Source organism: Crocodylus porosus, unplaced genomic scaffold (genome assembly GCF_001723895.1).
Source record: "Crocodylus porosus isolate Cpor-Errol unplaced genomic scaffold, CroPor_comp1, whole genome shotgun sequence".
Lineage (NCBI taxonomy): Eukaryota > Metazoa > Chordata > Crocodylia > Crocodylidae > Crocodylus > Crocodylus porosus.
Genome location: NW_017728934.1, coordinates 2,998,030 through 3,011,637, shown reverse-complemented (window position 1 = coordinate 3,011,637; position 13,608 = coordinate 2,998,030). Strand labels below are relative to the sequence as shown.

The 13,608-nt window shown below is 48.8% G+C and overlaps 2 protein-coding genes and 1 long non-coding RNA gene across 3 annotated transcripts in view; 2 read left to right on the top strand and 1 right to left on the bottom strand.

Annotated features, from left to right (window-relative positions):
* The window catches only part of TMEM167B (transmembrane protein 167B), a 2,504-nt gene extending 207 nt beyond the window's left edge, over window positions 1–2,297 (top strand). Inside the window, exons 2-3 of the mRNA XM_019546300.1 lie at window positions 30–161; window positions 1,038–2,297. Coding sequence (XP_019401845.1) covers window positions 30–161; window positions 1,038–1,120 — 215 coding nt within the window. The 3' untranslated portion in view covers window positions 1,121–2,297. The remainder of the gene's footprint in view (window positions 1–29; window positions 162–1,037) is intronic.
* The window catches only part of LOC109317560, an 18,925-nt gene extending 11,470 nt beyond the window's left edge, over window positions 1–7,455 (top strand). Inside the window, exon 3 of the long non-coding RNA XR_002103068.1 lies at window positions 5,981–7,455. This is a non-coding gene — a long non-coding RNA (uncharacterized LOC109317560). The remainder of the gene's footprint in view (window positions 1–5,980) is intronic.
* A 468-nt stretch (window positions 7,456–7,923) lies between these two features.
* Window positions 7,924–13,217, bottom strand: CUNH1orf194 (chromosome unknown C1orf194 homolog). Its single transcript, XM_019546299.1, has 5 exons — window positions 13,072–13,217; window positions 11,607–11,723; window positions 11,322–11,437; window positions 9,036–9,169; window positions 7,924–8,125 (listed from the first exon to the last, which is right to left on the bottom strand). Exons 1-5 carry the CDS (start codon window positions 13,150–13,152, stop codon window positions 8,055–8,057), a joined length of 519 nt encoding a protein of 172 aa, XP_019401844.1. The 5' UTR covers window positions 13,153–13,217; the 3' UTR covers window positions 7,924–8,054.
* Between the last annotated feature and the right edge of the window lie 391 nt (window positions 13,218–13,608).

Sequence of the window (13,608 nt, the reverse complement as noted above, 5' to 3'; positions counted from 1 at the left end):
CCTGTCTCTGCCTCTGCCCCTGCCCGCAGTGTACTCCCTGGACGGGCTGCTGGTCTTCGGACTGCTCCTCGTTTGCACCTGCGCCTACCTGCGGAAGGTGCCGCGCCTCAAGGCCTGGCTACTGTCTGAGAAGAAGGGCGTCTGGGGCGTTTTCTACAAAGGTGGGTCCCGGGGAGCGGCTGCCCCAGAGCCGGTCAGTGAGTTGGCGGGTGGGGAAGTGCTGGATGCCACTGCTTGCTTCCCAAGTACTTGCCCACCACAGCCGCCGGGCCCTTCCCAAGCAGCACTTCCTTTAAGCAGTGCCATGCGCGCGGTGCAGCATGAGCACAATCGCGCATACTGCACCGCTTAGAGGGAGCGCTGTTCCTCCATGCCCCCAGGGGTACGTGTCAAACCCGTGGCTGACACCCCCTGCTCTGGATTTTGTAGACATTAGGGCTGGAAGGGACCTCAAGAGATCATCGAGTCCAGCCCCCCACCCCAGGGGCAGGAAGTCAGCGGGGGTCAAAAGATCCCAGCAAGTTGAGCATCTAGACCGAAGCGAAGGCTGACCATGTCCCAGAGCCGCTACAACCATGTTTCCCAACCCTTCTCAGGCCAAGGCACGCTTGCGTTAATAATTTTTTTCTGCTGCACACCTGTTAAGGCGTCCCCCGTTCTCATACCTATTGTAGCTCGTTGCCATGGCAAAATTCCGCAGCACACCTGTCCATTTCAGACGGTGCACTTTTGTGCCGCAGCACACTGGTTGGGAAACACTGCTTTAGAGGTCTTGGCAATAGGCGATAGAGCCAGGAGCCCGCTGTTAGTTTTGCCACTGACTGTCTCTGATTTTTATTTGTCTCAAGCGAAGGATGGTTATCTTATTTTTTTGATGCATCTTTCAGCCTGTAAGTAAAAAAAAGCGTCTGATGCTTACCTTCTTTGCATGCAGAATACATGTTAAGCCTTACCCTATTTGGCAGATTGTTCTGAAAGTACTGAGCATCATTTCATGTGTGTGCATGTGTCCGTGTGTCCATGTGTTTGCCTTCTAGCTGCCGTCATTGGAACCAGACTTCATGCCGTGGTGGCTATATCCTGCATCTTGATGGCTTTTTATGTTCTGTTCATAAAATGAATGCTGAGGCTTCAGATGCACAAGCCTGTTTGGGAGAAACTGCTGAAAAGGAGGGTTTACTTGAAGGGGGAGAGCGATTACTCATCTCGGGAGAGGAATGGACAGAGTGCTGTGTGACGATCCAAGAGGGACCCTCTGCATACCAGGCTTCTTCCAAATCAAGAGTGTGACACTGCTGTCTGTGACCGCCCCAAGTTTTCTGTGCTTTTAGCAACATTGGAACATACTCTTTTATCTTCTTATCCCTTTCTGAAGTTATAGACATATATTATTTAGATCTCTGCCAGTATACAAATCAGACTCTATTGACTGTAACATTACACACAGTCTGCTCAAGGGAAACCTCTCGTGCATTAGTTTATTTGGGTGTAATTGATGAATGAGCTCTCAAAGTTTGGCAGGCTGTGGATGGGAAATGAGTTGTATTTAAGCTGTTTTCGAGGGGATTCCTTGAGGGTAATAAAAAATAACTGGGGAGGGAGGAGTTGAGCTATTCAACTCTAACATATGAGTTGTGCATGTTTGAGGGGCCAAAGACATGGTATATTAAACGCACAAGCTGAAACTTCAGTGGGCAGTAAAGTGAAATCTGAGGTGGCCCTGAAGAAGACCTTCATGCAAGACAGCTTTTGGAGATCTTGAGTGCAAGTCTCAGCAAATTAGTGGTTCAGTGGTAGCAGTACGTGACTCCAGGGTGCAAGCCTAGACATTTATATCCTGTAAATGGGACTGAAGCATAGCGGTGCTGCTATCTGGGACTCTGAAATAGTCCACAAATCATCCTTGCTCTTGAATAGTAGAATGGATGAAGGTGCTTTGAAATTGTACATGGGACATTAGTTCATACTAATGTGAGGGGATGGGGTAGGGAATCCCTATCCAACTTAGCAGATATGATCTTAAAGCGTGGCTAAAACCTAACTTGTTTGTTTGAAAAGTGTAAAGACTGTTGAAAATAAGTCTCCTATTCTAATTTTATTTTGTATTGCCATCTCTAGTCGCCCTGTCCTCTCATCTGGTTTTCTGCAATATCCAGATTGACATGTTGGACTCAATCCCTTGCAGCAATTGTAGTGAAATTACACACTTGGCTACTTTTTGTAGCTTTAGTTTTTTTAAAAAAATTCTGTTTATAAAATCCTAATTTAAAACTTGCAAATAAAATGTTTTCCCTACTTTGTCCTCTTTTATTAAGCAAGAGCTAAATCATTTTCCTCTCCTGCCTTTTTACCTCATGGAGGCTAGAGCCTATTGGACTTAAGGGGCTTTGGTAGGTTTTGAATTAAGTCCTACCAATAAATAAAGTACTGCATTTCTGTACTTACCTTACTAAAGTTTACTTGGTTGTGGATGGCTCTGGGTAACTGCTGTTACAAAATCTTAAGAAGGCAGCTGAGGTTCTGGAGTAATATGTAAAACTCACAGTTGTGGAGCTTTAAAACAACTTAAAAGGAAGTATTTCTAGCTATGTGATATCAGTTTTAGTAGGCACCGATAGATCTGGAGTAAGCGTGTATCTGGTCCCCTATTACATTAGTATCTGAGCATCTCTCGGTCCCTAATGGATTTATGAACTGTACAGTGGCATGTAGGACAGTGCTTTTACCTTGTTTGTACATAGAGTAGGTTACTTGTCCAGGTCACACAAGGAAGTGGACCTGGCTGCTAGAAGTCCAACACCTGCTCTCTCACCAGTGGACCATATTATTTCCTCTTACACATGATTCCTCTCTGCTTCCTTGACCTTGGCCCCTGAGGACTAAATGTATTAACTCCTTCATCCACTGTGTTCTTTTAATAGCAAAGCTCCAGAGTTTACCAAGCCAAGAATCTAAATTTGCCCTCTTATTGTAGGACTTTGAAATCACATCATCCCCTCCATATTCTATATTATTGACTATGCCAAGAGGACAGCACAAGCTTGGCAGAGGGAACCACAGAACAGCAAATTTGAGAGGTGCCTGATCACAGCTAACATAAGAAATGCCCTTTACTGGTTCCATCTTGCCCAGTATCCCATGTCACACAGTGGCAGGGAGTGAATGCTGACAGGGAGAGTGAACTGGGTCTGATCAGAAGTTTTTTCCACTGTTCCTGTCACCGGCAGCCTCCAGCACTTAAACATCTAGAAAGTTCTGGTTTAGAGGCTGTATCCCTAATTCCCATGCTCGGCGGCCACTGATGCTCCTTTTGTCCAAGAACGTAGTGACTGAATTTAACCAGGCTTTAAGACTTCAATCACATCTAACCCGCTGCTAACATTTCCAGATCCAGCTGCAAGTCAGTTGTAGAAGCTGGGCTTTCCTTGTCCAAACGGCAAAGAATATTCTCACTGAATTGTGCTGTCGATGAGTGCGTGAACTTACCTACACAGGCAAAACCTTTTTCTTGACAGCTATTTAGAAGTGGCAACCCCAGGTCCAAGGAGAGATGGAGTTCCAGGGGCCAGTGAAACACACCTCACCCTTGTGTTTCTGTGGTGTTTAAACTGTTCAGTGGATAAGAGCTGGTACAGGAGGAAGCGAGAGTTGCAGAAGGGAGAACGGCACAAGATCAGAAAGCAACAACCCACACAAAAATACCGAGACTCTGGCCTGCAGGGACAACAAATGAATCTTTAGAGCCAGAGAAGCAATAGGGAATTGTATCGCCTCTTACAAATAAAGCGGATGGGCCCTATACTTACATTAGGACAGCTGTTGTTGGATGGAGGAAGCAATTGCTAATCCCTCCGACCCCTGCTACATGTTAGGCAATTCACTTGTGAATGGCGCTAGACGTTTAGACGAGCCACGCGTGCAATGCACGCCCACTGTCGGATCACGCCATAATTTGGGCCCAAGCCCTTGCACTCCTCCGGCCAGCAGCTGGCGCTAGAGGAGCGGGACCGGTGGGCGGGCGGCGGAAGCGGCGGGGCGGGCGAAGCCCAGAGCGGGGCAGCGCGTGGGGCGAGCGGAGGCAGCCGCGTGCGTGCGTGCGTGTGTGTGTGTGTGTGTGGGGAGCGGGCGGGCGGGGTGCGCGTGGGGCGTGTGCGGGCTGCCGCGTGCGTGGGGTGTGTGCGGGCCCCGTCGTGTGCGCTACACGTTGATCTTATTCGATCGGGCCGGGACACCGCCCGCCCGGCCCGAGATGAGAAGACCCCTCCGGCGAAGCCTGCGGGCGCTGTGCGGGAGCAGATCGGGGCGGGTCGGACGTGATGACTTGATCAGATAGACGAGGCGGAGCTGCCGCCTGTGAGTGCTGATGCGATTCTGATCCGACCCCGCGCCGCTCCGTGCCAGGCCCTGCGGGCGCCCCCGCGGCGTGCCCGGGCGTCGGGCCGGCGCCCTCCGGTGCCGCAGGGAGCCCTTCCCAGTCCCGCTCCCCGACCTCTCCCTTCCTAGTCCAATGTGCTTTCTCAGCCTGACAAAGGGGTTTTAGACCTGAAAGCTTGCTAAGAATTTTCCCCCAACTATTTAAGTTGGTCTCATAAAAGAGAGCACTTTTTTTTTTTAAACTCGTATCTGAGGCCAAAGTAGCCAAAACTAAATCCATACCCAAGAGTCCAAACTGTAAGTGGCCCAACTACCAGCAAACATCCTCCACCCGCCCCTGGGGTGTCAGGTATTTCCAAATCCTTTGGTGGGCATCCTACGTGCAGGCCCAAGCCTGGAGGCGTGGGGTTCGGATGCCCTGGGTTTTGCTTGCCCTCAGCCCTACGGCTGCAAGAGCGAGCAAGGGAGAAGACTCCAGTTCTCCTGCGAGGCGGTTCAGGAAACCTGCCTTCTCGGACACGGGGGTGTAGGCTGTAGCCGTGTTGGTCTAAGGACACGGGCAGGCAAAAGTTCTTTGGGTGCGTCTGATGTCTTTTATTAGATGAATTCAAGTAGTTGGAAAAAAACTTTTTTTTTTTTTTAGCAAGCTTTTGGGTTTAAAAAAGCTTTGCCAGGCTGAAGACAGAGAAGCCATCACGCTTGATATGAGCCTTCAAGAGGCCGAGAAGCAATTCACCCAAAGAACCTTGTCTGCAGGGGAGGAAGGCAGGGCTCCCTAAGCAGGAGGCTAGGGCACTCCTGGTGCTCTGAGAGCCATTCAGGCATGCTGCGGGTGCCACACGCTGAGGTGTGCAAGCACACTTCATGTGGATAAACCCAGAGATTTCAAACAGGAAACCATTCTGGCTTGTCTTGGTCTTCCCAAGTTTCTTTGCAATGGAGGAATCCAGGGGGTGCAGTCATGCACCCACCCGCTTTGATTCCTGCTCCACCCAAAATTTAAAACCGACTCCCCACAGCAGCATTTCTATTGAGACAGCACGAGGGAGTGGCTTGACTTTATGGCTCATTGTACTTGACCTGATTCTTCTACACTCTTCATCCCACAGGTGTTAACAGCCCCATCCATGCTTTTTAGGTCATCTTGATGCGCTGCTTGTGAAGAAGCCTTCTGCAATTCTGCTGCTTGTTAGCTGCTTCTCTTAATATAGTTTCTGTTTCACAGCCCAGCACTTTTTAACTCTAGCTAAAAACATTAACTGAGGTGTACATCAACTTGGGTGTGGAAATAACTTTTGGTGAAGCATTAGGTGCACTGCCAAAATGTTCCAGGCTAGACTTTGTTTTATGAATTGAACTGCAACAGGACAAAAGAAGCAACATCTTCTGATTATTTTTTGCCTAATGTATTGTGGTTTTTTACACACAATACATTTGCCAGTAAAGTGGCCTTTGTTTTTTTGCTTCAATCTTAAAAAAAAAAAATATTACCACTCTAGGCCTAGCACATAAGTAAAGCTAATTTCTTTTTTACCTGGAGAAAAAATTGTGTTGTGTTACATGTGATGATGTACTGTACCACCTGCACCCCTCTTCAAATTTCCAGCTCTGCCCATGGAAGAATTGCTCTAGTATTTTTCTGTAGTCAAAAAATGAGGGATGTTGGCATGTTCAGAAGGGGCTTTTTTAGTCTAACCAGGGTGGTCTGGAGTCTAAAAAGGTTGCAAGCCACTGGCTTAATGTTTCCCCAAAGAAAAGAAAACTGCAAGTTGCAGGATGATGGATTACTTCAATTATTTGGAGTTACTTTCACACAGTAGTCAGTTTAGTTTGGAGGCTAGGATTACAGGCATTCAAATGGCTCCAGCTTTTTGTTCTAATTCCTTCCTGCTTCTAGACCTTTTGATGTGGAGTTTGAGAGTACATTTGTTTTGGCATCCAAAGCCATCCTGTTTGCCATATCCTTGCTGTGGTGATGGGTTGAATACCTTAAGTGTGTAAATGTGGCAGCTGAGAGGCTTGCACCATGTGAGCTTGTAGGTTCTAGTTCAGGGGCGAGCAATTATTTTGGGCAGCGGGCCGCTTACTGAGTTTCAGCAAGCCATCGAGGGCTGCGTGACAGGCAGTTCAGGGCAGATCAATATTAATTTTTTTAATGTTTTGGGGGCCCTGTGGGATGGATAGAACAGCCTGGTGGGCCGCATCCGGTCCCCAGGCTGCATTTTGCCCACCCCTGCTCTAGTTCCTGGGTGCCTTTGGGGTACTGTCATGCTTCACCAAGCCTAGTGAAATCAGCCTGGAGATGCAACAGTTGTTCTATAGCAAATATTGGAAGAATACTTAGTATGGCTCCAAGCTGAACAGTTGTGTTTTTTTTTTTTGTTGAGTCCAGCAATGGATGTGGGAGGTGAGGGTGGAGAAATCCCATGAGTGGGTAAGAAGGATTTGCTAATGACTAACTGCCATAGAACCTGGTAGCATGCTCTGAAGTGAGAAAAACTTACAGTTAATAGATGTTGGTGCCAGTCTCCTAGCTGGGCCAGCACATTTGGCACAAAAGTACATTTCACTGCTCTTTTTCTGTAAACCCTTATGGCACTGTCTGCTGCACTGAATATCACAGCGAGTGTAATGCTGTAACCTCACAGACTAGGGGACTGAGATTCTGTGTTCCCTTGCTTGAAGTATTAGCCTGCCCTTTGGTGACCTTAGGCAGTGCAAAGCGGGAGCAGGGGTGGCTGCCTGAATAAGACCGCATGTGTTGGGGCATTGGCTCTGATTTTCAGCCAAAACTTGTTTTGATTAAAATAGCTGCCTCTCACTCCTGTTCAGTGCCTCAATCCCTTTTTTTCAGTCTTGCCAAATTCTTCCCCTCTGTGACTTCCTGGGGCTGGGAGTTCCACTGCCCCATTAAGTGCAATGTGAAAATACATGTCCTTTTATTAGTTTTAAATGTGCTGCCTTTTCACTTCATGGAGCATCCCTAGTTCTTCAGTAAATAAGCAACTGCTAATGTTTGAGGCCCTCATCCTAGAAAGTAGGCTTTAATCATAGGTTTCTCCATTTTCAGTAGCCCAGGTCGATACAAGACATGAATGGCCACATGCTGCTTTGCAAGGAGAGACTGATACTCCACAACTTTGAAATGTCCCATCTAGAGTGAAGTTTGGGTCACCAGAATTTGAGACTACTTAAATCTAGCCTGATGAAAGTTGGGTGGCTGGAGCCAAATTGGAGCTGCAGAAAGAGTGTAATGCAGGGGTGGGCAATTATTTTGGGTGGAGGGATGCTTACTAAGTTTTGGCAAGTCATCAAGGACCGCATGATAGGCAGCCAGGGACAGACAAATATTTATTTTCTAAATTTGTTAGGGCTGGTTAAAATGGCCTGATGGGCTGCATTTTGCCCGCTTCTGGTGTAGTGTGTTCTGTGCAGTAGTTGCTTGCGGGCCAGAACAACTACACACAGTGCCTCCATAGTGAGGGATGGAGCATTTATCTGGAATGGAGAGAAGGGTGAGGTAGAAAGGAAAGGAAAAAACCCGGAAACGAAATACCAGAGCTGTGTTCATTTGGTGGGCTTGGCTGAGTAAAGGGCCTTAGTAGAGTGCAAAGGGGTGAGAGTTATGTTCATCCAAAGAAGATCCGGTCCGGCAGCAGTGGCAAAGGCTGGCACAGTCTTCATTGAGAAAAGAAGCCTCCGTTATCTTTGCGGGAGTACCCGCTGTTGGTGGAAGCATTATGTGGGCACTCTGCAAGAAGAAGGAGGCATGCACTTGTCAGGCCTACAAGCATTGAAAGTGTCCTACAGTAGCACTGCTGGGGCAGACTTCACGTAGCGTCATTCTGAGCTGGGACTGCAGCTGGCAGTCATAGCAGTGCTGCAGTGGTATTATAGAGACGACTGTCCATAATCCCAAGATGCAGGATTTGCTTGGTAATACCTTCTTTCGGACCAGCTGTGTAGTCCAAACTAAAATACAGTCTAAACTACCTGGTACTTAGTTTAGACTGTATTTTATCCTCAGAAAGGCATTTTTTGCTTGAAAACTTGTTTAACATCTCTCAACCCTCTAGTTGGTCCAATAAAAGGTATTACCAAACAAATTCTGCTATTGGTCATGGGAACACTCGGCTCCCCTAGGGGATTTTTTCGTAGAATCCAAAGTATGTTACAAAGGAATATTGCTGCCACTGCTGCTCGCACAGAAGGTGGAGGTGTATTACCCAAAACAGCAGCTGGTTGGTAGCATTGATTAGATCGCCTGACTCCCAGCCTAGCACTTTGTCTGTGAGTCCTTTCTGACTCCAGTACGTTTCTGGGTCTGACACAGGCTCCCTGCATCATCTTGGGTGAAGCCCATGATGCTTGATTTTTAGCAAGGCTGAGCATATGTACTTCCTGTTGTCTTTAGCTGGAATAGGAGATGCTCACTGCCTCTGACAGCTAGGCTCTCAATGTATCTGTGCCTTGGATCCTGTCTCTAAATCATTGCAGCCTAGTTTTCTTAACATGCTTCAAACAGGATCGGGCCACACTGAATCGCATCTACAGTGAGACCAGGATACTTAAAACAGCTGTGACAATAGCGGAGCATCTGTCTACAGGAAGATGCCTCTGTTTCACACGTTGAAGGAACAGCTCCTGCCCACTGCCCTTACCGATTGTGCCCTTGATGCTGTGGACTGATTCCTTTGTTGGGCTGACCCAGCATCTCATGGGCAGTCCCTGGGACGTACGGCTCTCAGCAGGGAGTGGCTTAGGTTCCTGTACAGAGTCAAGCCCCTTCAGTACTCTGCAGTGAACAGTGAGATGCATTAGATGCTGTTTAGAGGCTACCTTTCTCTGTGGGGGGTGTATAGCACTTGACACTATGCAGCCTGGATTCTTTACAAGGCATGTAGGTGCAACTATAACACACATAAAACACAGTGGATCTGATTTAATGCATCTAGGGGCTGATCCCAGCAAAGGCAGTAACCTGCTCCTTGCTCACAGCTGTCCATGTTTTTGGGTCTGACTGCAGAACAGATCTTTTGAATGAGAAATGCCATGTTATTGTGCCTCTCTCCCCTAGTAGCAACCACTTGTGCATAATGTGATAGGAAATTAGCACAGAGAGAGACTATTAGTGCTTTGTCAGTCCCAAGCATTTAAAAATTATGAGTCAGCTCCATTGCCACCCCGCTCCCCAACCATGAGGTTTTACCTATTAGGAATTCATATTTGCATTGTGGGTTTTGAACCTGGTAAGTCACACTTGCATCATGCTTTCAACCTTTCCTCTGAAAGCCAGGGGACTAGGCACTTTCATTTAAAAAAAGAAAAGAAAGAAAGCTCAGATCCTCATAATCACCTGACTCTGTAAGCTGGCTCTTGGAGAAAGACCCCACAAATACCCTGAAGTTCGTAAGAAAAAAAAATAAGAGTTGGCAACTGCTAACAGTGAGGAGATGCCAGCTGCCAGGAAGCACAGCACACAGTCTGTCTTCCTCCTCTGTCTCTGACTAGCAAGAGAATGAAGTAAGATCTGGGATTCCCTGGCTTCCTGCTGACACGGCTCTTCCAGTCGCTGCCCTGCTGCAGGGATGGAAGCCGCTAGCAAGTTGCTGAGTAAAGTTCTGCTAGTTTGGCTGATTTACATGTTAAGCCCAGGATATAAAACCAGTGGGGAGAGGGAATATTTTTTGCTTAGAGAAACTTATGGGCAGGGAGAGTTTAGTAACAGGTTTAAGCAGCAAGCTTATCCTGAAGTTTCTCTTTTGTTATTACTGGTCGTCTCCCCAGCAAGGGCCTAGATATGGATTTTACGAGATAAACCAAGACACTTCTTGGATGATGCTGAGAACGTAACGTGATCTTCCTACTAATACCTCTTGTTCAACTGTTCATCCTTCTTGCTGGTCTGTATTTTAACTCCAGACTTTTCTAGCAGAAGTAGCTTTAAAACTTTAGCATCCTGTGATCAGATGACAGATTCCTATCGTGGTATCTCTCAATTACGTCCTTTCAAAGTTGGGGTTGGTGTGAATGAAGCCATACTGTGCATTCCAGCACTTGAATTGCTAGTAGAGCAAGTTGGAGAGGTAGCAAGTTGGAGAGGTAGCCAGCAGGTTCCTGCCTAGGCACAGTCTGGCTAAGGGACTTGCTGCTGTCCTGATCCTACTTAATTTTCTGCAGGGTTGAAATTTGTGCAACTGGAATGAAAATGTTCAAGAGCCTCAGGGTAGGCAGTTGCAGCCTGTGGGAATGGGCAAGCAGCCCCAAGCCCTTTAGTGCCTCACCTATATGTGGACAGCAGCTCCATATGGGAGATCTGTGTCCTGGCATATAGACTCTAAACCCCTGTCTCTTTCCAGTGCTCTTTTGACCCAAAGTAGTCATGGTATGTGGAGGCTGAATCCCCTTTTGGGTATAATAAATATGCCATACAACTGAATAGTATGGTAAGGGGGGCATCAAGAGAACTGCCCACTCTGATGCATTGTATCTCATAGGCTTCTCTTGCTTTGTGCTCTCAAGACTGAGGTAAGCTGCTGGTGTGACAAGCTGTGTCCTACCCTCTGGTACTCTGTGTCCCATTTTGGCCTTGGACACGATGCTAGCCTCAAGGCCCGCTGGTCTTCCATGCAATTGTGGTGGTGGCTGAATCTAGGCTCCTTCAGATCCCAGTTAAGAGCAGCTCCAGACTGATGGCAATGGGGACTGCGGGAAACCATGGGCGCTGCCTGAGGTTTTAACTTAGCGGAAGGCTAAGAAAGGCTAAGACACAAGCTGGAGCCTTAGGCCATGTTGGCTGCAGCATGCATATATGAGGTCACACGTGGGGTGGCAGAGCTGCTGGCTCCCTCCCAGCTTAGGGGAATGGCACACTGGTTGGCATAAATGCTATTTCTAGCAGTAGCTGCACTATTGTCTGGGCTCTGGAAAAACGTGATTGTGCTCACCCATGGTCATCAAAGAGCGTCTCCTTGTGGATGACTACCTGGTTCTTGTTTCTGAGCAGCTCTTTGTGGTGGTCATACAACGAGCTCAGGTTAAAGTCCAAGCTGTCCTGGGGAACCTGCCAAAAGCGATCAGAGAAAGTTGCTGCATATGTTAATAGATGGAATCGTGGCACAACTGGTCCTGTGACTAATGCAACATCTGTTTCTAGTCTGTGTGCGGGAGGGAGGTGTTTGGGGGGGCGGGGGTCAGAAGGGGAGAACAGTACAGCAGTGCTATCTCCTTACCCCAGGTTCCAGGTACCAGACTTCCCTCCTGACGCTAGACAAGGTGGGTGTTGCATGCAGGCGATTCCAAGGGTCCTGCTCCTGGGCAAGGGGAGCGAGCTCAGCAAGAGAACCTCTCTGGAACAGAGGAAGAACTGGCAATAGTTCATGCTTGGAGAAGCCTGCTGTCTAGATCTCTTCTGCCAGGAACATCCTGTGGTGAACCTCATGCCCAGTGCAAAGTAGTCAAGTGTGGCACATGGGCCTATAGAGTGCTGCTGCAGGAGGTATGTCTAGGCATTGCCCTTACATGGCATTAGAGCTGTGCAGGGGATCCCAAAAGCGCTGTAAGAGATGCTCCAGATAGGCTTGTGCCTTTTAAAGGGAAAGCATCTCCCCCAGCATGGTTCAGACTACCAGGACTTGTAACACAGGCTTTAGTTGCGAGGGAATGCTCCCCAGCTACCTTTCCAGTGATTGCCCACGACAAGCCTCTGTCTTGCAGTTTAAATATCTGTAAAACCCCTTCTGCTTGCTAGTATTCCTTGCCCTTCTGCTAGGGAGATCCTGTCCTGATTATCTTAATCAAAGCTGTGGGATTTTGGACCTTTTCTGTGCTTATTAATGGTGTCCAAGCAATCAGTCTAAACCAGGCTGTGCCCAAAGCCATTCAGTGCTATGGTACCAAACGATGCTAACTCAGGCTCAGATCTTGCATTGAGCTCTGTACAGCTGCACCCAGCATAAATTTATGCTCCCTGTTATTACAGCAGCGTCCTGAGGAATGTGTACCAGGCAGTTTTAAAATGCCAAAAAGCTCATTTTAAAATTGCACCCTGATATGAACTCTCTACAGTTTATAGGGAAGGGGACTTAAAGTATTTGTGTGTACTGCATTGTCCTTGAGTTGCCTCTGCTACATTATGTGATTTGCAGGCACACTTCAAAAAAGTACGGCCTGTGTTATGTGCACAGCCTATAAAGACAGGAAACCGAGGTCGGCATTTTCACAAGCAGCCACTGGATTTGGGTTCCCTGTGCTACCTTTCACAGGAGCAAAGATATGATCCCTCCTGTAGGACAGTCTAATCTGGGGAATTACATTCACATCTCTCTCTGCCCCCTTCTCCCTACAATCTAAATTCCTTCTCATCAGCCTGTTGCTGACTGTCGCCATCCCGTGTACGAGAGCTGCTGCGTTCCACCCCAGAGGCAGATGCATTTCGGCAGAGGTGTGGACACCATTGGTCCGCCCGCTTGCATCCGAGGTCAAGGTCTGGCAAGAGGTCTGGGCTGAGAGTTCCCAGTTTAACCGCATCACACGCTTTAGGGAAAGGAAGGGAAACGCACATGAAGAGGGAGCCAGGATCAAGATGAAGGGGAGTCGGGCATGAGAAACACGACCCTGCCTTGCTCCTTGGATCCGGTGCATCGCTGCGCGGCGCAAAGTCCCGATGGCGAGCAGAGGTAGCTAGATGCCCCTTACCTGGGAGGTCCCAGCCTTGCCACCGGAGGTGTCTTTACTGTCACAGCTGCAGCAAGGGAAGGAGCCCCCGGTGGGTGGCATCCTTCAGCGGCAGGATCTCCTCGGGCAGGCAGGGCTCGGGAGCAGCAGCTTCCACCATGCCGGGGTTTGTTTGAGATCCCGGCCATGGTTGCTAGGTGACGGGCCTCTGTGATTTCAGACGGAGGAAACGGGGAGGCGTTGCCGGGGGGGGGGCTGCAAACAGGACCCTTGCCCTAGGGCGGAGGGGCTGGAGCAGGGGCTCGCCTGATGTCATGAGGAGTGAAGGGGGGGGAGCCCTGAGATTTGAATCCCCACCCCCGACCCCTCTTCCTGTTGCATGAAGGGGAGAGACTGACAAGGCTCCGCAGTGCGGCGAGGCCGTGCGCGCCCACCCGGGGAAGGCACCCCGCGGCCCGGGGGGGCGAGCTGCGCGCGCAAGCGGCCGAGGCGCATCTTTCGAGCCGCAGGTGCGTGGCTGCCCGCGCAGGTGCGCTCGGGCCGGCGGTTGCCGGGGGG

Bases quoted from the DNA above. Each gene is read 5' to 3' on its own strand.
- CUNH1orf194 (XM_019546299.1), bottom strand. From the start codon at position 13,152: ATGCCACCCACCGGGGGCTCCTTCCCTTGCTGCAGCTGTGACAGTAAA. The intron at 9,170-11,321 runs GTGAGCACAATC...TGTTCACTGCAG, and splicing joins ACGCTCTTTGATGACCATGG to AGTACTGAAGGGGCTTGACT. The intron at 8,126-9,035 runs GTAAGGGCAGTG...TTCTTCTTGCAG, and splicing joins CAGCATCAAGGGCACAATCG to AGTGCCCACATAATGCTTCC.